We start from the raw sequence: 22,904 nt of genomic DNA on the forward strand, positions 1-22,904 counted from the left end.
CCTACTATCTACTCACACTGTACTTACATCGACCAACTTACGTGGCTTCCATATAACACTAAAGTTAGTGCAGCATACATACTTGAAGTCACGTTATCTATTTATTTATAGCAAAATAAATGTTAGGACCAATATTATTATATTATTATAAAAAATAAAAGTAACAGAACATTTTAAAAAAGTAAATTTAATAGAAAATATAAATCTAATAAACGTTAGTAAAATTTTGGCTTGAAAAAATGGTTTTTTTTTCTCAACCTCCATACGAATTTTGGTCCAATGCACCAAGTCCGTTGGCTAGACCATAGGCTTAACTATTGGAGGTTGGATCGAGCTGGATTTGTTTGGGCCGAAACAATATCTTATGTCTGTTAGGTATGGGCCAAGGCCGAGCTTGGGCTCGTAGTGGCCCAACTCGACCTAATGATGAGGTTGAGGCTCATTAGCATCGTGTACGAAGTCACGTCATTTATTAAAAGTAAAATAAATGTACATACCACGTTCATTTTAAAAGTTCAACGGCAAAAATGGAATGATTTTAGAAGTTTAGAAACTAAAATTAAAATTTAAAAATTTGAAGGTTAAAATATAATATTATTGAGATTTAAAGGTAAAAATGATATTAATTTTTTTTATGTTAAATTACAAGTTTATTTTTTAAATTATGGGAGTTGAGTTTAATAAGTCTTTTAACTTTTAAAGGTATCTAATAAGTTCTTAAAATTAAAATAATAAGTTAATATATTTTTAGTTGATTTATAAACTTTAAATCATATTTCATAAATCAAATTTCTATTGTACAAAATTTAAAGTTAAAAATTTATTAAATAAAAAATTAAAATTTTAAAAGCATTTTAGACACCTTTCAGTTCATTAAACATACAATGTAGGGATGTGTTTAGATAATTTCTAAAATTCAGTTACTAACTAGATACATCTATAATATTAAATTTTTATCCATCAACGTTTTCATATATCTATATGGGTTCGACATAATAGATAACAAAATATAAAAAACTAATAAAATATCAGTAATATGAACACAATTTAATATAAATATATTTTTTTTAGTATAACTAATATGGATAGATTCAAAGTTAGGAGTTAAGTGATTGGATTTTTTTTAATAATGCTTTATTTCAAACTTATTCCAAATATATATCAACCATAAACTATTTACAAGAATAATGTTTGAAAATTTATAAGTCATCTATTGCCACTTCACTAGCGCCATGTTTTTTTTTTCTTTTTTTTTTTTTTAAATCATGGCATGTCGTCTCTTAAGAAAGGATATGTGCCTAAATTGTACGACCCCACCACTTTGGTAGTAGTTGTATACATGTTTTATAATTTAGAGGTTATGAGTTCAAGTTTCTATTGTATCATTTTTTATTTTTTATTCCATTGGCATATTAAAATTATTTTATCTTTTAAACAAATTTAAATAAATGTTACCTTTTAGATTTATCTTATTTTCTAAAATAAAATAACTATTAATTCTAAAAAATTTAAAATAATTACTATTAAAAGAATATATTATTAAGAAAAATATAATGATGTGTTTTTATTAAATACTATAATTACCCTATTAATATAATTCATTTCATTTACTTATAGTAGAGTGCTAGAATTATACAATTGAAGTACCTTGAGACGACATGCCATAATAAAAAAAAATACATTGACACCATGCAATTCGAAAATTATGGTGTAGCATAGGTCGTCTTTTAGGAAGAAGACCTATAATTTTCCCAGAATTATTTTTGGAAATAATTTGAGAAATAATCTTTTTAAGAAATATCTATATTTTCTTTGATGTAATTTGTAGGCCATGGGAGTTCTGTTTTCAAAGGGCCGGTTCGGTTTGAAATTATGAAACCGGGCGAATCGAGGAGCAATTCGCTTTCGCTGTGCTGCTGTTTCATTTGAACAACGTTTTAACTTCGTTACCATCTCTCTTCTACTTAGGGCTCCATTGCAGGTGCTCTCTGCTTCCAATTTTCTCAATCCTCACCTCAAATCCCCACTTCCACTTCCCCATACTTTGTTTTTCATCTCCATCAATGGGCAAAGCGGTGATATCCGACGAAGAAGGTCGGGCCTCGACTTTATTCCTTCAATTTTGGCTGTTCAAACGTCTCGGAATTTGTGTATTTATTGCATTATTCCCTCTTTTCTCACTGTGATGTTTCTGTAGATGAGGTTGAATTGGACGACCGGGAACCGCTTGACGGCGAGGACGTTGACAGGCATAACATGGAGGACGATGAAGACGAAGACGATGGTTTGTGTCAGAAATCGTTCGTTGTTTTTGTTCAGATTTGCATTTAGCTTCGTCGGATGTTTATGGGTTTTCTGTGGCCCGATTGGTAGTCAATGTGTCAGTTTTGTTGTTTTTTTCTTTCTTTTTCTTTTCCCATTTATCTTCGGAAGAGTGTAATATTGCCCACTTCTTCCTTCTCCCGTTCGTTTATAGAGGACGAGAAACTGTCACAATTCTTGAAGTTATGGGCAGACTTATTGTGACGATTAAGGATTAAACCGAAGGGTGTGGCATATTCGTAACTCATTAGGGCATGTGACATATCCTATGAGTTTCACGAGTCTGTGATTATCAACTGTTTAGGTCTTGCAATAGCTACCAGTAGGCTGAAAGGATTTCTCAGGTTGAAGGAATTTGGATAAGAAACTATTTTCAAACATGCAGAGTATTCCTCCCTAGTCATGGATGACTTGGGGAGTGAATTGAAAGTTAATGGCGACCTTTCGTTTTTAAATGTGTTTTGGGAACGGTAGAGTTTAGAAAAGTAGCAGAAACTGTTTAACGACCATGATGAATCATAAAGTTTATAGTTACCTTTGGATGGATCTTCTGTTTACTCTGTGATGGCTGTTTTGTTTTGTGTCTATGTTGAACTCTCCTTTATTCTCTAAGATCAAGAGGTTAAAGGTGCGAAAGAAAATATCATTCTTTTACTGGCTTGTTGTCATGTCCTGAGGATTAATACCTTTGATTTTATCTTCAGAGCCTCTTATCTTTGGCTCCCATTGTTGTGTTCAATACAAGTGCACCCAAACCACCTTTTGTGGCTTTTCCCTTCTACTAAGCGTGACATTTCTGGCAGATGTTTGGTATTTACGGTTCAAGTTTCAGCTTTTGTTTGATGATGGAGGAAGTTGTATTGATCCTCGATTTTGGGATAGATAGTTGATTCTTATGGCAAGTTGGTTTCTTCACTACGTGGAGCATTTGATTGGAAAGAATCCAAATAGAGGGGTTAGATTGCATCACACCCCATAGCTCCTCCCACAGACTTTCACGGCCCCAAAAATTGCTTTTATGTGGTTATCCTTTTATAGATTTATGGATCTTAATTTCAAGTCTCTAGTCAATCTTGTGTGTCATAGAATGGTTATGCTTCACAAGGGGTTCGCTACTTTGTTTGGAGTTGAGGATGTCCAAAGGGGGAAGTCTTTACTTTGTCCCTTATACTTGGTAAAATGAAACTTATGATGGGGTTCAAAGAAGAATTCTCTTCTAGTCATTGCTCTTTGCTGATGTGAGGTATACAACAGGAACGATGAAAATCAGGACCATTTCTGCATCAACTGCTCTTTCTTCATCTACTTTTGATGGAATATTCTTAAGCTGGTTGGTGCAATCCATATGAGACTTTTTCATGCGACAACTTATATCTATGAAACAGTCCCTTAACAGAAAAGCTATGATTTGCTGGTTAAATGCAATTATGGTAACCTGCTAGATTCTTTAGCTTGTGAGGAATATTTGGATTTTTTACCCTACATGTTAACATAACTGTCACCTCGAGTTTCTTTATTTTATTATGCTTTGAGATGGAGCTTCTTGTCAGAGGGGTTTTGTCGTTATTTCTCGTTTAATTCAAGCTAATTAGGGAGGGCTCCTGTAATTGTTTTTTTTTCTGACTTTTTGAGTGGGCAAGGGTATTCCATCTCCCTATCCATGTTTGTAGTATTTTTCTTTAATATAATGGTCTTTATCGAAAAGGAAAAGTTGAACCTCTGCGTGTTAGAAATTGGAATTATTTTGTCATTGTTCGAACAACAATTGCCATCTCATCTTTTTCATTCTGTGTTTGTTTGTAGCAACAATTAATGGTATATGTACATTGTTTTATTTTTCTTTTGGTGTGTCTTGACTCTTGAGGGCTGAACAATAGCCCTACAATTATGTTGAATTAAGTTTTTGCTGCTGTCAATGCCTCCGTGGTAATAAACCTCCCCCCTTTTTTTGTAGAAGAAGGACAGGATGAGTATGAAAAGGATGGTTTCATAGTTGATGATATTGATGAAGAAGATGAAGAAGATGTAGAGGAGAGGGAAGACAGTGATGAGGAAAGGCAGAAGAAGAAGAAAAGGAAGAAAAAGTGAATTTTACTCTCTGACATTTTATTATTATTATATTTGAAATGGGTTTTGTCTTTCTACATTTCTAAATGAGTTTAGTCTGGCTTGAATTCTCTTATATCCAACTAGAGAAGGTTTTTGTAACTTCATTGATAAAGTTTATCTTTTTGTAAATTTCATACCATCAATGAAATTGTTTCTTATAAAAAAAGAGTTTAGCCTGAAACAATATAGAGACTATGTTGGAGGTTGGAGGCTATAGTTTTCTTTGAATTTATAATATGCAAAATGGAGCCATAAAAAGCACCGGGTTGGTATTTGCGTCCGCTGCCTCTATACATTACTGCGTATAGAGTATAGTAGGTTAAATAGCTGTTTTACGTATAGAAGTTCTCAATAGAATCTTCTGTTGATATAAGATGATTTTCACTTTCCTAGGGAGGAATATGTGCTTGATGAAGATGACTATGAACTCCTTGAGGACAACAATATTACTATTCAACGGCCCAAGGTAGTGAATTTTGATAAGTCGCTTCTTATTATTTATTTCTAAGCACTTTTCTTCGCTCCCTTCTGGAGTTTGTATCTTTGAGCATTTGTTTCTTTTCATTTTATCAATCAGTGAAAGATTTTGTTTCTAGGTCAAATAAATTGTTTATTTCTAAGCATTTGGATTTTTTTTTCAGGGAAGCAAAAAGTTCAAGAGGCTTAAAAAAGCTCAAAGAGACAACGTGGAGCCTTCTGGGTTTTCTGATGATGAGGATTTTGTTGAAAGCAGTAGAGGCGGACGAACTGCCGAGGAAAAACTTAAACGTAGTTTGTTTGGTGATGATGAAGGTATGTGTACAGATTCATCTTTTTCTTACTTCCAACTTCTAACAGAACTACCACAGCTAGTTTCTAATTGACCTATCACTCATAATTATTTCTTAAATCCTTACGTAACTATTTGAAGCTCCACTTGAGGACATTGCGGAAGAGGAGGAACAACCTGAAGAGGAAGAAGACGTTGACATTGGAGATGAGGATGAAATGGCAGATTTCATTGTAGATGAAGAAGTTGATGAAGATGGGGCTCCCGTAAGGTAGATTTTCTTTCATACATTTAGGAACCTCAGACCTTTTCATTTCTAGTGTGTTCCATTTAATTCTTTTATTACCAATAATGATCTTATTGTACATGTTTAATCTCAATTTATTAACTGTTTGATCTAGGAGGAAGAAGTTAAAGAAAAAAAAGTCCAGACAAGCACCTGGTGTCTCATCAACTGCTTTGCAGGAGGCACATGAAATTTTTGGGGATGTTGATGAGCTTCTTCAGCTTCGCAAGAGAGAATTGGATAGTCATGAGTGGCATGAAAAGAGATTAGAAGATGAATTTGAACCCATTGTAATTTCTGAGAAGTATATGACAGAAAAAGATGACCAGATAAGGGAGATTGACATACCTGAAAGAATGCAGGTTTCTTTTCATATCTGATATACCTTTGTATTGTATATGCCATCTTCATGGGTTTTTTCATTTTTATTGTCTTTATTTTAGATTTCAGAGGAAAGCACGGGTCCTCCTCCTATGGATGAGATTAGTCTGGAGGATGAGACCTCATGGATACATGGTCATCTTGCAAATGGAACAAACTCTCTGTTCGGCACAGCCAGTGGACAAGACCTATCTGTAGTAAAGGACGATATTCTGAGGTTTCTGGATCTTGTACATATCCAAAAATTAGATGTCAGTATTATCTGATCTATTATGCTTATTATTATTCTCATTTTTACTTGTTCTAATATTTTGTATATTCTTCTTTCTTTTAGATACCATTCATCACCATGTATAGGAAGGAGGAGATTCTAAGCTTGTTAAAAGATACACAACATGAAGCCGTTGATGATCAGGGTAAAAATGAAAAAGCACCCACATTAAAGTGGCATAAGGTGAGTAAAACTGTGGTTGGAAGTAATTATTTCTTTACTTCCATGGATTAGAATGGTATGAAACATTTGTTTACTTTTCATTGTAGATACTTTGGGCAATCCAAGAATTGGACAAAAAGTGGCTGCTTCTTCAAAAGCGAAAAAATGCACTTCAATCATATTACAGTAAGCGATTTGAGGAGGAGTCACGTAGGATTTATGATGAAACTAGACTCTCTTTGAATAATCAACTTTTTGAGTCGGTCATGAAATCTCTCAAGGCAGCTGAATCAGAGAGGGAGGTAGATGATGTTGACTCAAAGTTTAATTTGCATTTTCCCCCTGGTGAAGTTGGTGTTGATGAAGGACAGTTCAAAAGGCCTAAGAGGAAATCACTGTACAGTATTTGTAGTAAGGCCGGCTTATGGGAGGTTGCAGGCAAGTTTGGCTATAGCTCTGAGCAATTTGGGTTGCAGCTCTCCTTAGAAAAGATGGTCAGTGTTCTTTGATATGATTTTGTCTGTAATAGTGAATATACGAATAACACCTGTTCAATTTATTGTAGAGAAATGATGAGTTGGAGGATCCAAAGGAAACACCTGAAGAGATGGCATCAAACTTTACTTGTGCGATGTTTGAGACTCCTCAAGCTGTACTCAAAGGAGCCAGGCATATGGTAGTATAGTTTTGTTTTCGTAAATCTAGTCAAAGAATGCTGTATAGCATTATTCAGGGTCTTTACTGTCTCTTCATGTTATTTCAGGCAGCTATTGAGATTAGTTGTGAACCTTGTGTAAGGAAGCATGTTAGGAGCTACTTTATGGACTATGCCGTGATATCAACAAGTCCTACGCCAGATGGAAATGTAGCAATAGATTCCTTTCATCAGTTTTCAGTTGTTAAGTGGCTCCGTGAAAAGCCATTGAGTAGATTTGAGGATGCACAATGGCTCCTTATTCAGAAGGCTGAAGAAGAAAAACTTTTGAATGTCACTCTCAAGCTACCCGAAAAGCATCTAAATAAGTTGATAACTGATTTTAATGAATATTATCTCAGTGATGGTGTTAGCAAATCTGCTCAGCTATGGAATGAGCAGAGAAAGTTAATATTGCAGGATGCACTTTCTGGTTTTCTTCTGCCTTCCATGGAGAAAGAAGCAAGATCGCTGATGAATAGTAGAGCAAAAAACTGGTTACTTATGGAATATGGAAAGAGTTTGTGGAATAAAATATCTGTTGGTCCATATCAACACAAAGAAAATGATATTAGTTCTGATGAAGAAGCTGCCCCAAGGGTTATGGCATGCTGTTGGGGTCCTGGAAAGCCAGCTACCACCTTTGTGATGTTAGATTCATCAGGCGAGGTGCTGGATGTGCTTTACACTGGATCTCTCACCCTACGTTCTCAAAATGTGAATGACCAACAACGCAAGAAAAATGATCAAGAGCGAGTTTTGAAATTCATGACAGACCATCAACCACATGTTGTTGTTCTAGGAGCTGTTAATTTATCTTGTACCCGATTGAAAGATGACATTTACGAGGTTAGTGTTCCTACAGATAGTGGTGCTGGTCATTAAATTCTATAATGAGATTATAGTTTTCCCCTCTTTTAGGAACGGTCTGTGCTTGTCTAGCAGGGGAGTGAAGCACTAGGTTCATTTGAACTTTCTTTGATGTTATTCCACTACTATTGATGGCTTCAATTTTTTGGGGGGTTATAAATATGTCATATGTATGTCAATCTTTTCATTACAAAGGAGAATCACTTAATTATGCATATAAGCACATCATATCATGTTATTTATTCCAGATCAGATGGCAAGTACTATGTTATGCAATTGCTATTTTATTCTTTGATCAGATTATCTTTAAGATGGTGGAGGAGAATCCTAGAGACGTTGGACATGAGATGGATGGATTAAGCATTGTATATGGTGATGAGTCCCTCCCACGTCTGTATGAAAATTCTCGGATTTCCTCTGACCAATTGCAAGGGCAATCAGGTAGTACTTGTACGCTGAACTTTTTCTTATGTATTGATTTCTTTTCATTTTTAAACCCCTATTTTATTGGAAGTGGTCTTCTATTTTTTTTTTTCTCATCAGGCATTGTGAAGCGTGCTGTTGCTCTTGGACGTTATCTGCAAAATCCTCTGGCTATGGTTGCGACACTTTGTGGTCCAGGAAAGGAGATCTTATCTTGGAAACTAAATCCTTTGGAGAATTTTATGACCCCAGATGAAAAATATGGGATGGTCGAACAGGTTATGGTGGACGTGACCAACCAGGTTGGCCTGGACACTAATTTGGCTATAAGCCACGAATGGTTGTTCAGCCCATTGCAATTTATAGCTGGACTTGGACCTAGGAAGGCTGCTTCTTTGCAGAGATCCTTGGTGAGGGCTGGATCAATTTTCACACGTAAAGACTTTGTTACGGCACATGGTCTTGGTAAAAAGGTATTTGTTAACGCAGTTGGTTTCTTGCGTGTTAGGCGGAGTGGGTTGGCTGCAAGCAGCAGCCAATTTATTGATTTATTGGATGATACAAGAATTCATCCTGAATCTTATGCTCTGGCGCAAGAATTAGCGAAAGATGTTTTTGATGAAGATGTTAAAGGTGATGCTAATGATGATGAGGATGCAGAGATGGCCATAGAGCATGTTAGAGACCGGCCTCATTTACTGAGGACTCTTGATGTTGATGAATATGCCGCGAGCAAGAAACGGGAAGATAAAAGAGAGACTTTTCTTGACATAAAAAGAGAACTGATGCATGGTTTTCAGGATTGGCGTAAGCAATATGAAGAGCCCAGTCAGGATGAAGAGTTTTATATGATATCTGGTGAAACAGAGGATACCCTTGCGGAAGGGAGAATTGTCCAAGCTACAGTCCGCAAGGTACAAGGTCAAAGAGCAATTTGTGGTCTTGAATCTGGATTGACTGGGATGCTTATGAAAGAAGATTTTGCTGATGATTCTAGAGAGATTTCTGACTTATCTGATAGGTTGCATGAGGGGGATATTGTTACTTGCAAGATCAAATCGATTCAGAAAAATAGGTATCAGGTCTTCCTTGTTTGTAAGGAGAGTGAGATGAGAAGTAACCGAAACCAGATTACTCGAGATCTTGATCCCTATTATCATGAAGATCGAAGCAGCCTACAGAGTGAGCAAGAAAAGTCTCGGAAAGAAAAGGAACTCGCGAAAAAGCATTTCAAGCCAAGAATGATAGTTCATCCTCGCTTCAAGAATATAACAGCAGATGAAGCAATGGAGGTTTGTTTTTTTCGAAAAAATATATTTTCTTGTTTTAAAATTTTGGTTGTACTTAAGTTGAGAGCCGGCCGTCACAACTAATGAAGATAAAAATGTGTAAGTGGTATATGCTTTATTGTTCAGTCACCTTAGAAGTCTTGAAAAAAAAAGAACGAACTTTCATCAAGTACAATGAAGACGAACTACCCCCATACAGTAATCAAAAAGTAAAGGGAAGAAGAATCTTCGATGTTATATTTTTCTTCTTCAATTCTTCCTTTAAATTCTTTGATGAAGAAGAATCAAAGAAAAAAAAAAGAAGAATTAGTGGAAAAGGAAGAAGAAGAGTCAGAGGAAGACATGTATGGAGAAAAAGTAGGAAAAAAGGATCAGGAGAATAGGAAGCCAAAAAAGAATCAAAAGAATTGGAAGTTGCTCTGCCTCTCTCTTGTATTATCTGCGTTAATGTTACCGATATTTTATGCAAGAGGGAAGTGATTTGATTTCTATAATTTCATGGTTTGTGATGAATAATGAGTCTTCAAGGTATATGGTTTAGAATTGGTTGATTAACTTTTTAATGAATGATACTTCACGGACGCTTTATTCTCTTTTAGAGTCTTTTCTAACATTCTTTCTTTCTGGCAGTTCTTGTCTGACAAGGATCCTGGTGAAAGTATTGTTCGACCGAGTTCCCGTGGACCTTCTTTTTTGACTTTGACACTTAAAATTTATGATGGAGTATATGCTCATAAAGATATAGTTGAAGGTGGAAAGGAGCATAAAGACATCACAAGCTTGCTGCGCATCGGGAAGACCTTGAAAATTGGGGAGGACACTTTTGAAGATTTGGACGAGGTTAGTGTCTTGTTCTGGTAGCTATAGTGGACATCTTCAATGTGATTTGCGTCATGAGTTAAAAGTATTACATTTATGGAACTGTTAATCTCTAGATCTCTGCATCTTGGTATTATTTTATGGTTTTTTAAATTCTGAAAATTTATCCGTCATCCTGTTCTCTCTGTTGATTTTTTTCCCCAGCAAAATCCTCAAATCTTTTATTGAATAACCATCGCATGATTATGCATGAAATTTATACAGAACTTCTGTATTTCTTTATTTTTGTTGAAGTTGATATTACACCTCCATTGAATCCTTGTATCCCCCTAAAATGCAGGTGATGGATCGGTACGTTGATCCCTTAGTTTCCCACTTAAAGGCAATGCTTAGTTATCGCAAGTTCAGGAGGGGCACAAAAGCAGAAGTTGATGAACTTATGAGGATTGAGAAGTCAGAATATCCAATGAGAATAGTTTATGGTTTTGGAATTTCTCATGAGCATCCGGGTACATTCATTTTGACATACATACGAAGTACAAATCCACACCATGAGTATATTGGTCTCTACCCAAAGGGATTTAAATTTCGGAAAAGGATGTTTGAAGATATTGATAGGCTTGTGGCCTATTTTCAAAGGCACATTGATGATCCCCAGAATGACTCGGCACCATCAATCAGATCAGTTGCTGCAATGGTACCAATGCGGAGCCCTGCAACTGGTGGCTCTTCAGCAGCATCTGCAGGTAGTCCTTGGGGTGGTTCATCACATGATGGTGGCTGGAGAAGCCAGTCATCTGACAGGGATCGTTCTTCTACTCCTGGGTCTAGAACAGGTGAGGTCTACAATATGTTGCATTTCAAATTTTCATGTTGAATATTTATGAGAACTGTGAACTGCATTCAATTTACTTTTGTTCTTAGAGCGTTCATGTTGAATGACGTTTCTTGTTCTTAACAACTAGAGCTTCTTTGTCGTGACCCAGTCAGGCTATTTTCCTCTACTTAGTTCTCTCTCTAAAAGAATTTTTATGATTTTGTGCAAATCTGTGTCATTTGGGAGTTCTTTTTTCCCCGTTCTTTTGGTTTAATAGAATTCATGTGTGTATATAATATATATATATATATATATATATATATATATATAGAAGCAGCCTGGTTGTTATTAGGGAAAGTAAAGGGACTTTGAGAGTGGATTTGAATCTCATAGTGGCCACCAACCTAAATTCCATAAAATTTCTACGGAATAAGATTAAAATCCTGTCACAAATTTCTATAGAAAAAGATTCTGTCATGGCTGAATGTATAGATATTATTAACTAGTGAAAATAAGTGGTAACTTGGTTAAATTTATAAACCTCAGGTGGGATACAAACCAAAAGTTTACTGAACTCATTCAAATATTATTAATAAGTTATAATGTTCTAAATTAGATCGCATAAAGCTTTTCACTTCCTATAGGAGAATATAGATTACTTAACACATCAGTGTAATTTTTTCCACGAATCACTATGTTCTTTTCCCTCTTACATTATGCCCATCATATGTTAGTAGTTTCAACGGTCAAGTAGTCTGGTTCATGCTAAACTCTACCTTGACAGGACTTGGTTAAGTCAATATAGCAACACCTAATATCTCTTGTATTTGCGTACTGTGTGCTTAGTCTCTCATCAGTCTGTAGCAATAGGAATGACACGTCTAATGATCCAAAGCTTCACTCGGGTTTTTGCAAGCAGCTGTCTGGTGTTGGTGGGGGGAGTGTGAGGGGTGCGTCTGAGTTCTGAGGTTCATAATTGTCATTCTTTCTTAAATTTTGCTCCTGTAAGAGTGTTTTCTTTTGGCATTGTCACCTTACATTGATAAGTACATTTACAACTACAATATGAAAGATGTGGAATTTTGTGAATATTTTTTCGTTATCCTCGATTGGACTGGCTATGATTTTTACTCCAGTCGTAGATTGTTCTTTCTTGGTTGTTATTCCCTCATTCTTTTGGGAGATCTGGGTCCTGGTACAGATTCATATGGTTCGGTCCTGGTACCTAATTCATCTAACCTCCCATTTTTCTTTATTTTCTGCTTGCAGGGCGAAATGACAACAGAAATTCTGGTGGTCGTGATGGACATCCAAGTGGTCTACCTAGGCCATATGGTGGACGTGGGCGTGGTCGAGGCTCGTATAATAATAATAGAGGGAATAACGTGAACAATGAGAGGCAAGATTCTAGCTATGATGGCTCCAGATGGGATTCAACTTCCAAGGATGGGGATGATGGATTAAGCAACTTCCCAGGAGCTAAAATTCAAAATTCACCAGGCAAAGAAGCCTTTCCTGGTGGCTGGGGCTCTGGTGGGAGTGGTGGTGGTGGTAACGGATGGAGCGATAGCGGTGGCGATGGTGGGGGCGGGGGCGGAGGCGGTTGGGGTGGAAGTGGTGGGAATTCCAAAGGAAATTGGGGTGGTTCTGGTGCAAGTAACAGTGGGGGGTGGGGTTCTTAACTGTTAAGCCTTTTTCCCTGCAATTAGCTGGCAATCGATGGTTTTGGAGTTTCAGGCGTGAAAGATTATCGAACTGCAGGTGACGATCTTTAGACAGTAATTTAGTCAGAGATAGACAAACCCAACCTCTCCCCCACTCTTGATTATCTTGTGCTTATTACTCTCAAACTGACATGACAAAATGAAGTGATCATTGAGGTGTAGGGTTTGGGAGTAGAATTTACCTTATATTAGGAAAAAGGGGCTGTATTTATAATGTGTTTTTTTGGCCTGTTGCCTCTTTTGTCCTAAAAGCTCTTATGCTCTAACCTATGATTCATGTGAATACTTCTTGAGTTGAGCCTCAAAATTCTGCCTTTGCTTAATCTCAAAACCATCTTTTTCTTGCCAACTTCAATTTTCTCTTTTATCCCTTTGTCTTAAGTTTGTCAGTTTTAGTCTTGAACTCTTAAATTTTCAAATTAAATCTCGAATGATGGAAGTAATGTGATTTAAGTTATCTTTATTTGAAGGATATTAGCCACCTTTGTGGCTGGATAAGATTGTTTTTGTAATAATTGAATTTTTTTTTTTGGTTGAATTTTAGCTGGGAGGTGTGGGTATTTTTACAGTTCTATTTGTGTATTTATGTGCCTTGATCTTGAATGTTTTGTAGGTTGAACTCTCTGTCCCTAATTTTCTAGTTTAATTACACAATTTATTCAAATTTAGAGTGTGATTTGATGAAATCGAAAGTTCAAAGTTAAAATTGAAAATTGATAAAAGAGTGAAAAGTGCGTTTAAATAATGAATTTTTTCTTTTAGAAAATTATATTTAATATTAAATTCATCTGGTAGCTTAAATTGTGATTACATCTATATGATTATCTTTAAAAATTGACTTTTTGTTGCTTAAGAATGGTTGAAATAACAAAAGTTAAAACATGTTCTTTTTTTATGCTTGTTTTGTTTGTGTGTTGAATGCATTTATCAATTTTCGACTGATATTATGGTAATATATTTATATGCAAATTTCAATTATTGTTTTGAAATTTTTTTCTTGATTCTTGCACTAGAGTTTTTGTTGAACTTCCATAGCTGTGTTGTTAAACGTTCGTCTTTTTCCTTTTCAATTTAAGCTTCTTTTATTCAAATCATTCTACTTGATTATTTTATGTTTTTTGGTTTGTTTGTTTACTTCTCTTATTTGTATGTGTTTAGTACCATTTTTAAATAACATCTTTGCAAATATGGTCAAGCCAATCATTGTAAATAACAGTATATTAAAATTGTAAATTCTATCCAAGCATAAAATCAATGTTCATAATGCCTATTTTATATAATATTACTGATATTGGCGAACATGAACTTAGTTCAGCATAATCTGTGTTTGACTAAGAATTCACGAGTTTGAATTCTCCACCTCATTTATTGTACTAAAAAAAATTACAAGTAAACTACTTTAGTATATTATGCATGTCAATCAAATAACAAATATTATACTTTGAGATTAAATTGATTAAACTATTTAACATTTAGAATTGTGTCAACTTTTAACTTTTGAAAGCAGCTCAAATACACTAGGTGGCAAGTTGAAGATAGAAACCTAATACTACGAAGTTAGGAATATTTTGATGAGTTGAATTATATTCAAAGCAGCTAGCAATTGAAATTGCAAAATAAGTTATGATTGTGAAATTCTTTTTTTTTTTTTTTCAAAGTGATAGCTTGAAGAAAGTCAAATGCCTTCTTCCAAAGTCTCAGTACCTGATGTACGATTGATTGATTGATTTTTTTTTTTTTTTTGAGTTCAACAGATATGAGATAGAGATTTGAAGAACCTGCAGATATGTTACTTAATATTTTGACTAATTGAAATTGAAATATGTTTAGCTTCATTTCAAATTCAAATGAGATGATTAATGTCCTACGTGGGTGTGAGAAGGAAGCATAAATATTTATATAATGCTCTTCCTTGCCAAGAAAGAACTTTGAGAATAAATGTTTCATTTGGAAAAAAGAAACTTTTATTTGTTTTAAGTTAAAGTTTGGTTTGATAACTATTTTGTTTTTTATTTTTTATTTTTAAAAATTAAGCTTGTAAATACCACTTTCACCTGTCCATTTATTTATTTTGCATGTATTTTTTTAAAAACATTTTCAAAATCTAAATTAAAATTCGAAACTAAAAATGTAGTTGTCATAGACTTGTTTTTCATTTTTTAAATTTTGCTAAGAGTTCAAAAATGTTTTTTAAAACATACTAAATAAATGGTAAGCAAACATAAAATAATTTTCAAAAAGAACAAATTAAAAAAGAAATGGTCATCAAATAGGGTTGAGTAATTAGAGTTAAATTTTTACTTTCAACTTTCAATGTAATCAAATTGAATCTTAAACTTTCATAAGCATCACAATTTTTGTCATCTATTAAACTAATCATTAAAAAGTTTCATAAGAATTTAATAAATTTCAATAAATACATAAAATAAAATGAAACCTGGAACAAAATTGATGAAGCATAAAGAAGAAGAAAAAAAAAAACAATGCACACAATTTACTTGGCTGGTAAAAAGCAGGAAGAGAAGCAAGATCTTGAGAGAGCTTTCAAAATTGGATGGTTTTTGGTGAAAATCTTGAGATCAAACAATCTCTAAAAAATGAAACTCGTCATGTCTCTCGAGGATGGACAGCTTCAATATTAATAGTAAGAAGACGACGTTCAAAGAAGACGACAACTGGCATAAACTGTGTAGGACAAACGCGACTTTTTACTTCGACCACAAATTTGCACGTATACCCTATTTTAGAACCTTTTTACTTAATTTCCACTTTTATTATTACACTAGTTTTATAAGTTTTTTCTTTTAAAAAGTTACATTGTTTATGAAATTTACCCATTGAACATTTTGTTGAAAGTAAATCTGATAAAAACCAATTCACCTTATAAAGTAAAGAAATTAAAGAATTTTTTTATTCATATTTCTTTTTTTTTTTTTAAGGAAATTCACAATTTTATTTATAAGCATATATTAATCTGGCCCATCATTCTAAGAAGAAACTGAGGTGATTTTGAATGTTCAATGAAGGACTAGAAGGAAACACAGAGCATAGTAAATTGGATTTTCAAAATCTCAAAATGATCAAAGCTTTATTCAAAATCTAATTAGTTTGGATCAATTTCCTCTCTGTAAGAGCAACCGTGTTTTTAATAAGACATTACAAGGAAAAAAAAATAGAACACAGTAAGCAAACACAATTTTATGCTTTTCCATGGTTTAAGAGACATGGCAGCCATGACAAAGCAGCATAGAACTCTGTTTATAGAAGATGATCGATCTACCACTTCTCTGATCGCTAAAAATAGTAGCTACTATTCTGTTAGGTCACAGCTTGGCAAGCATTTTGAAGCTCGGGAGTCGAGAAGAACGAATACATAACCTACTAAATGTGACAAACTACTACTATTGAAGAGTCGTATGCACTAACTATGTAGATTACCTCGAAGAGGATGATCCAGGTTTTAGGAAGGGCGACAAAATGTCGAAGAAGTTTATAGGATAGCACATACTTGATACTACACACAGATCGAGACGTTTCCACCGAAAGCAATCCTGCTTGACATAAAAGCACGATGGGCATGGTTATCACCATAACAAAAAATGTCCTAGAACTTGAAATCCTTCTTCTTAGATTTTCCATCCTTCTCCTGCATCTTACGTTTTCTTTTCTTCTCGTTCTGCAAGAAAGAAACTCCCATTGGCAATATGTTAGCACGCAGTCGAGTTCAAGAATGAATGATTTGATTTATTTTTGCTCTTCTTTTGCCAAAAAAAAAACAAAGAACAAAGAACAATGAGCTGATTGGTTAATTCATTAAATAAAATAATCACACCTCTGCAACCATGTCACTGAAGTCCTCCCTCTGACTCCGCAACTTCTCCTCTTCCCTAGCTTCCTCGTACCTGTGAAAAGAGAGAAGAATCAGGGGCTGCACTACAACATCAATGCTAAAACCAGACAGAACTGAACAGCCCATTTGATAATCATTTTGTTTTTGGTTTTCTATTTGTAAAAAAATAAGCTTATAAATACCTACTTCTGTTTATTCCTTTGTTTTGTTACCCTACAAATCTAAGCCAGTTTTTGAAAGCTAAAAAAAACTTGTTTTTGCTTTCGAAATTTGGCTGGGATTTCGTGTTTTTAAGAAAGGTGAAAGGAAAATAAAGAAATGAAGCAAGAATAATTTTTAAAAATAGTAAACTAAAAACGAAAAATGGTTAAGCAGCCTAAGTCATAAGTGATATCACATACTTCGCAGGTAGAACATTTTCCATAGCTTCCAATTCCTCCGGTCGCAAAGTAACATCCACTTTATCAGATTTTTGACCTCGAAGCAAATCGACCTGCAAGATGAATAGCCATGAAGAGACGGATTATTACATATTGTTGAATAATCATCCTTTACAGATTAACATGAAACATCAAAAGGTTTCTCACCCTTTTGGCCCCCGTCTTATCTTGAGCACCGCCACTAATAACATAACTGAAGGGAGACACATCAAAATGTCAGATTTAAGAATAATAAGAAAGTTGGATGGTTATCAAAAAAAATATATATTATATTTTATATATATATAAGCAAGTAAATTGCATACGTATGTGTAGTTCCAAGCAAAGTCCCTGGAGCAACTCTCTCTTCTTTTTCTTCAAGAACCTTCAAGAAATCAAACAGTTAGATTAGAGTAAATCAAAATTCAGTTTTGTGAGAGAGTTGGTAAAGACTGTTACTTGGTAAAGAGGCCTATCAGGTTCCTTCCTCTGTTGTTTCCGAAGGTCAATAACATCAGGCGTCTCGACACCAGTAGGAGTGCTGTAGAAAACAAGTCAATGGTTAATAATGGACCACAATAGGATTCCAAAATCAGGCATATGCAAAATTTTGGAGCTATTAACTGAATCTATTCAGAGAACAGAATCGAACGGGAAGCACAAATGAACTTTGAAGTTCAGGTTTCGATATTCAACAGGTCTGGGACACACTATCATGCAGCCATGTTTCAACACAGATGCACATTATAAATGGCTAAATAAGCATTCTATCTATTATTTATTCATTTTAAACATGCAGTTGGGCTTGGACATGGCTGGGATAGAACTAAACAGTTATTGCAGAAGTTTTACAATTTTAATTGCTTAATTCAGTCTATATCTAGCCAAAGATTATTAAGACATCTATTGAAAAGAAAAGGAGAAGCCTCGAACCATGTCACCAACCACCACACACCACCCCAAATTATAGTTTCATCTCTATTCTCTTCAAACAGGAATAACTCAGTACATAATAAACCAAAATATTCAAATATATTAAATAATTCATGTTAATTTAAGTGTCTTAATCAACATATCCCTTGATGTTTTGAAAAAAAATATGTCATATCTGTACTTCCTGGACATTGAACATTATTTAAGATGATTTAAATTTTTCAGATAAGTACAATTAAGATGGTTAAACTAAGAAAGAGATTTCAAACTTTGAGCTTGACATTAAATGCTAATGGATTAATGGCATACCTCGATAGACTATCAACAGATTCAATGCCATCTTCCATTTCCTCTTCTTCAATTTCCTCCTCTTCCACCTCTTCTTCTTCCTCTTCCTCTTCCTCCAAATCACCCCAATGCTTGGTCTTATCAACAGGCTCCTCCTAGACAACGCATCAAGCAATCAAATAACAGACATATACACTGACCTCATTAGTGGTGGATGAGAGAAGCACACTATTCTCAAAAGCTTTTTCTTGAAAGAAACTGACTATAAAAGAATGTCATAAAATTTCAGTGTCTTCAGAGTCATTGGCGTAAAAAAAAACCCACATTGAAGTCAAAACATAGAAACCCGCAAGTACATACATAGACATTAGGAACAAGCATTGGATTAGGCAAATTTTATATCTTCAAATTGGTGTTCACCATCTACTTTTGTAATTGTACCTCTTCTCCACCAACGAGCTCTAGTTTGAGAAAGTTATTTAAGTTGAGCATTTTTTAGTTTTGATGTATCCATCCTTCACTAAATCTATAAAAAAAAGGTCTTTACTTAAAAAAAATAAATAAGGCACCTCATAGTTAGCTTGATCTTGCTGCTGAACGCCAAAAACATCACCATACAGTGGACGGCCATACTATCCATGGAAAAAAAAAGTAAAACAGTAAGATTTTGCAGCAGACCTAAACCTGAAGATAAAAAACAAAAAGTCAAAAGCTTACTTCATCTACAGGAGGCTTGCCCCAACCACCAGGATGGTAACCGAAGCTAGCTCCAAGTGGAATGGGGGCATTGAGTCCTGGAATCTTTAGATCGGGGTAGGATGGTGGAGGGCCATATCTCTATAAGAAAAGAAAAATTATATAAGTTGTAAGATAACAAATAAAAACAGCTTAAAACATTAGGCCAGAATTGAGTTTGACAACAAGTTTGCTTATCTAACCTGCATGTTAATGAGCCATGGGGGAGGAGCACCCTCTGGCATACCAAGTGCTTCTTTCAGTTCTTGTGACAGCATGCCTGGTTTCATCTCCCTTAACTTAACCTGTATGCCAAGGAGGAAAAAAAAAAAAGAAAAAATTCCCCATGGATCAGCTACCCAGTATCCGAACAAGCAGCAGTCACCATGTACAAATAATGACTTCTACAAAGCTCCTTACTTATAAATTTAAAATGCACAATGTCCGAAATCATGAAAAAATAACCACGTGCAATGGATCCTAAAGACCAAAGAGCATTGCAGATGAGTAATAATAACAAACCAATACCTCGAATTCTTTCCCTTCATAGTACAAATCTCCAAGTGTTGTCAGTTTTGGCTTTGTCTGGTACTTAAAAAAAGCATCATGGAGAACCTAGTGCACAGTAGCCAATTGAATTAGTTGGACTGTTCACATTATGAACACAATAACAAAGACATCAGCAGTATACATAGAACTAGATACCACCAGTCAAATACATATCAAATTTAAAAGCAGTAAAACCTGATAATCAATATCCATCTTTCCCATCTTTGGCTGCATACGTTCTCGTTGCTTTTGCTTCAACTTCTTACTATCCTCTTTTTCTATGTAGGCCTGCGTAACAAATATAATAAAGAATAACCAACTTCAGATGTCACATTGTGCATACAATGAGGATTGAAATATATTTAGACTACCTACATTATTACATGATTTTGCCAGAATAATATGAACTAGCTTTCTAAACAACATTATTACATTATAACAGTAATATTATCATATCAGAAAATGATTAATTTAAGGATAGAAGATAAGAAAAGACAACTATCGAAAGTTGTACATGGAAGCTACCTGTCTAATCTTCTCAATTCCTGTTGCAGCAATAAAATCAGGAAGTTGGAAAGGTTGCTTTTCAATACCACGCTTCCCCTACAAAATAAATCCAACTACTAATAAAATACAATCCAAACTAAGAGATTATTTCATCACTAGAATCATAGAATTCAGGTCACTATTAACGGAAAGGCATCTACATCTTCAAGGCAAATTGATTAGCATATTGATGACGATAAATTTAGGGAAAACAAATCATGCAATACACAATTAAATCCACCCATCAAAGCAACATAAAAATGTTCACATCCCAACCCACACCACCAAATATACTAAAACATAAATAATCCAAGGGTGCTCTTAGCAAACACCTACAAGTCCCGGCTTCAACAGTGTCACAGCCACACCCCTGCAAGAACCAGATATGTACATATAAGAGAAACCTTATCAACATGATCTTCCCTCACTCAACTCTCTCATTCCTTCATGTTGAACATACCACCAATTGTGCATAGATATATATACACTTGTAATTTTTTTTTGTTTATACTTGTAAATTTAATATTAGCAGAATTACAAACCTGCAAAAATTTCCTTTTCTGACACCAATGCCTTGGCACAGGAACCGTATTGCGATAAGACTTTAGATACACAAGTAACTTAGGATCTGCTGCAGTTGCGTCCCAGATCTGAACAGTAAATAAATAAGTCCAGAAGAATATCACAACACCCACTCAAAAAAAAAAGGTACGCTTTGGTCTGAGGGCTTTTGTGATTAACTTTAAGGTAAAAGATATGTACAATACAGTATAAAGTGCTGCATTTCTACCTCAACAACATCTGGTCTCGAACAAATCTGCTTCAGCTCTGCAATTTTCATACGCCGTTGCAACTGAAAGATGACAAAACCAATTATTTTCTAATCATTGTGATGAGAAATAACCAATGCTATTCCTTATGTATAAAGGGTAAGATAATAGCAAGGCCCTTAACCTTCTTTTTCTTGTTTGACAGGCCCTTTTCTTTTTGCTGGTTATCGAGCTCTTCATCTTCAGAATCCGAGTCAGACTTCTTAGAGGCTGCATTTAGGGCAGAGTCGTCTTTGTTTTCATTCTCCTATATAGCAACAGAAATAAAAAGGGTAAGAAGATTGCACAACAAGAGAATAAACAGAATTGATAATCAAAATTAGTCTGGAAGTAAATACTTACCTCAGTACCAGCTACTTCACTGAAATTGAATTTTTCAAAAACTTTTCTAAATTCTTCATCCAAGACATCATCTAATTCAGCCTTCTCTGGTACATATTCAATTTCTACATTCTCAACAACCTATAATATCAAAAAACAAAATAAATGAATATTGTAAAACAACTAACTATATGAAGAGAAACAAAAAAAGACGAGGGAATTGACCAATGGATGTTCTTGCTGTCCAACAATCAAAATTCTAAGTCTATTATCCTTATTAAACAAATTCTGGGTAGATATATCAAAGAAAATGATCAACGCTGGGTTCTCAACCGGCAGGCTAGCTCAATGAAAGGATTAACAGAAAAAATTAATGCATTTTGGAACAGATACTAACATATCACGAGGCGTATCATGACACGTCATGTCGGACTATGAACCAAGAAAGATAAGATGCAATTTCTTAAAAATTAGTTTATCCATGAATTCTCTATAATTTTCCAAAGACCGTCATAACAAAACCTAGCTATATTCGGTAGGGTTAGGGCTTGGGAACCATTCCTTTGTTACGCACTCGATTTATAACTCACGTAGAGCATCATCTAAACCCAAACTTAATCCCCTTCTAATGGCTGTACAATAATAGACGTCTTAGATATCAAGCTCCTTTCAACATAACAACTGCAAATTTTAACTATCTAGCTCAATCTTCATTCCATAAACTATCGTTTGCCAACAATAGCGAAATACTAATACTAAGAGAGAAAAAAACCCTAAACCACAAACTGATAAACATTTCTTCAACGTAACATAAAAAATTAACAAAACCTGGTGTGGATCATCGTTCTCCTTCATATCGTCACCAGAAGCATCACTATCATCACCAGCAGTAGCCTCATTCACTTTAGAAGCCTTCTGGTTCTTCTTCTGCTTTCGCCGACGGCGACGCCGTTCACTTTCCCGCGACTTCTTGGCGGCGCCAGATTTAGGGTTAGAATTGAGGTCCAAGTCGCCATTCGTGACAACACCATTCGGCTGAGTAATCACCTCCGCAGTCATGCTCGGACTCAGTCTTCACACAAATCGATTAGCAAACAAACTGCGCACGCGACTGTGAGGATGAAGAACGATAAAACGAAAATCAAAGAGATCAGCAGAGGCTCAACGGAAAATCAAGCAAGAAAAACAAAAACCGTAGAGAAAGGAAGAGGAACCTGTTTCCGGCAGAGCCACGGCGGGAGAGCAGTGTAGGCAAGACGGGAAGCAGCTTTTCCGACAGTTCTCCGGCGAAGGCAGAAATGAGAAGCAAGGCGGCGTTGGCCACGGAAATTATGGGAAAATCTTGAAGTATTTCAAGGGAGAATCAGCAGGTATTGGAGGAGAAATCTCTGAAAATCTGTGTTTTGTTGCTGAGCTGAATAAGAGGAAATAGGGCGGTCGAAGGAGAGATTGAACGGATGCCAAGTACAGTGATGTATTTTGGAGGGGGTAATGGGA

General features: G+C 35.1%; 2 protein-coding genes across 2 annotated transcripts; one reads left to right on the top strand and one right to left on the bottom strand.

The window, feature by feature from the left end:
* Positions 1-1,918: 1,918 nt before the first annotated feature.
* GTB1 (global transcription factor group B1) lies at positions 1,919-13,285 on the top strand. The gene is made up of 17 exons (XM_022294218.2): positions 1,919-2,094; positions 2,198-2,284; positions 4,277-4,406; positions 4,825-4,897; positions 5,073-5,223; positions 5,342-5,471; positions 5,602-5,848; positions 5,930-6,118; positions 6,202-6,321; positions 6,408-6,794; positions 6,866-6,976; positions 7,064-7,843; positions 8,164-8,305; positions 8,408-9,579; positions 10,207-10,416; positions 10,736-11,231; positions 12,482-13,285. The coding sequence occupies exons 1-17, from the start codon at positions 2,064-2,066 to the stop codon at positions 12,892-12,894; spliced, it is 4,869 nt and encodes a 1,622-aa protein (XP_022149910.1). The 5' UTR covers positions 1,919-2,063; the 3' UTR covers positions 12,895-13,285.
* A 3,068-nt stretch (positions 13,286-16,353) lies between these two features.
* Positions 16,354-22,870, bottom strand: LOC111018187 (proline-rich spliceosome-associated (PSP) family protein). The gene is made up of 19 exons (XM_022294169.2): positions 22,622-22,870; positions 22,236-22,518; positions 21,429-21,548; positions 21,211-21,333; positions 21,047-21,109; positions 20,799-20,906; positions 20,236-20,313; positions 19,906-19,998; positions 19,690-19,776; positions 19,365-19,466; positions 19,144-19,263; positions 18,996-19,058; positions 18,448-18,581; positions 17,665-17,746; positions 17,532-17,590; positions 17,374-17,419; positions 17,188-17,279; positions 16,769-16,838; positions 16,354-16,612 (listed from the first exon to the last, which is right to left on the bottom strand). Exons 2-19 carry the CDS (start codon positions 22,464-22,466, stop codon positions 16,541-16,543), a joined length of 1,743 nt encoding a protein of 580 aa, XP_022149861.1. The 5' UTR covers positions 22,467-22,518; positions 22,622-22,870; the 3' UTR covers positions 16,354-16,540.
* Positions 22,871-22,904: the final 34 nt, after the last annotated feature.

Source organism: Momordica charantia, assembly GCF_013281855.1.
Source record: "Momordica charantia cultivar OHB3-1 chromosome 8 unlocalized genomic scaffold, Mcharantia_2.0 BLBB01000008.1, whole genome shotgun sequence".
Classification (NCBI taxonomy): Eukaryota; Viridiplantae; Streptophyta; class Magnoliopsida; order Cucurbitales; family Cucurbitaceae; genus Momordica; species Momordica charantia.

Coding starts and splice junctions, on each gene's coding strand:
- LOC111018187 (XM_022294169.2), bottom strand. CDS start 22,466: ATGACTGCGGAGGTGATTACTCAGCCGAATGGTGTTGTCACGAATGGC. Junction 17,747..18,447: donor TCTGTTGATAGTCTATCGAG/GTATGCCATTAA, acceptor TGTTTTCTACAG/CACTCCTACTGGTGTCGAGA. Junction 16,613..16,768: donor TCAGTGACATGGTTGCAGAG/GTGTGATTATTT, acceptor TCTTTCTTGCAG/AACGAGAAGAAAAGAAAACG.
- GTB1 (XM_022294218.2), top strand. CDS start 2,064: ATGGGCAAAGCGGTGATATCCGACGAAGAAG. Junction 4,407..4,824: donor AAGAAGAAAAGGAAGAAAAA/GTGAATTTTACT, acceptor TCACTTTCCTAG/GGAGGAATATGTGCTTGATG. Junction 6,322..6,407: donor CCACATTAAAGTGGCATAAG/GTGAGTAAAACT, acceptor TTTTCATTGTAG/ATACTTTGGGCAATCCAAGA.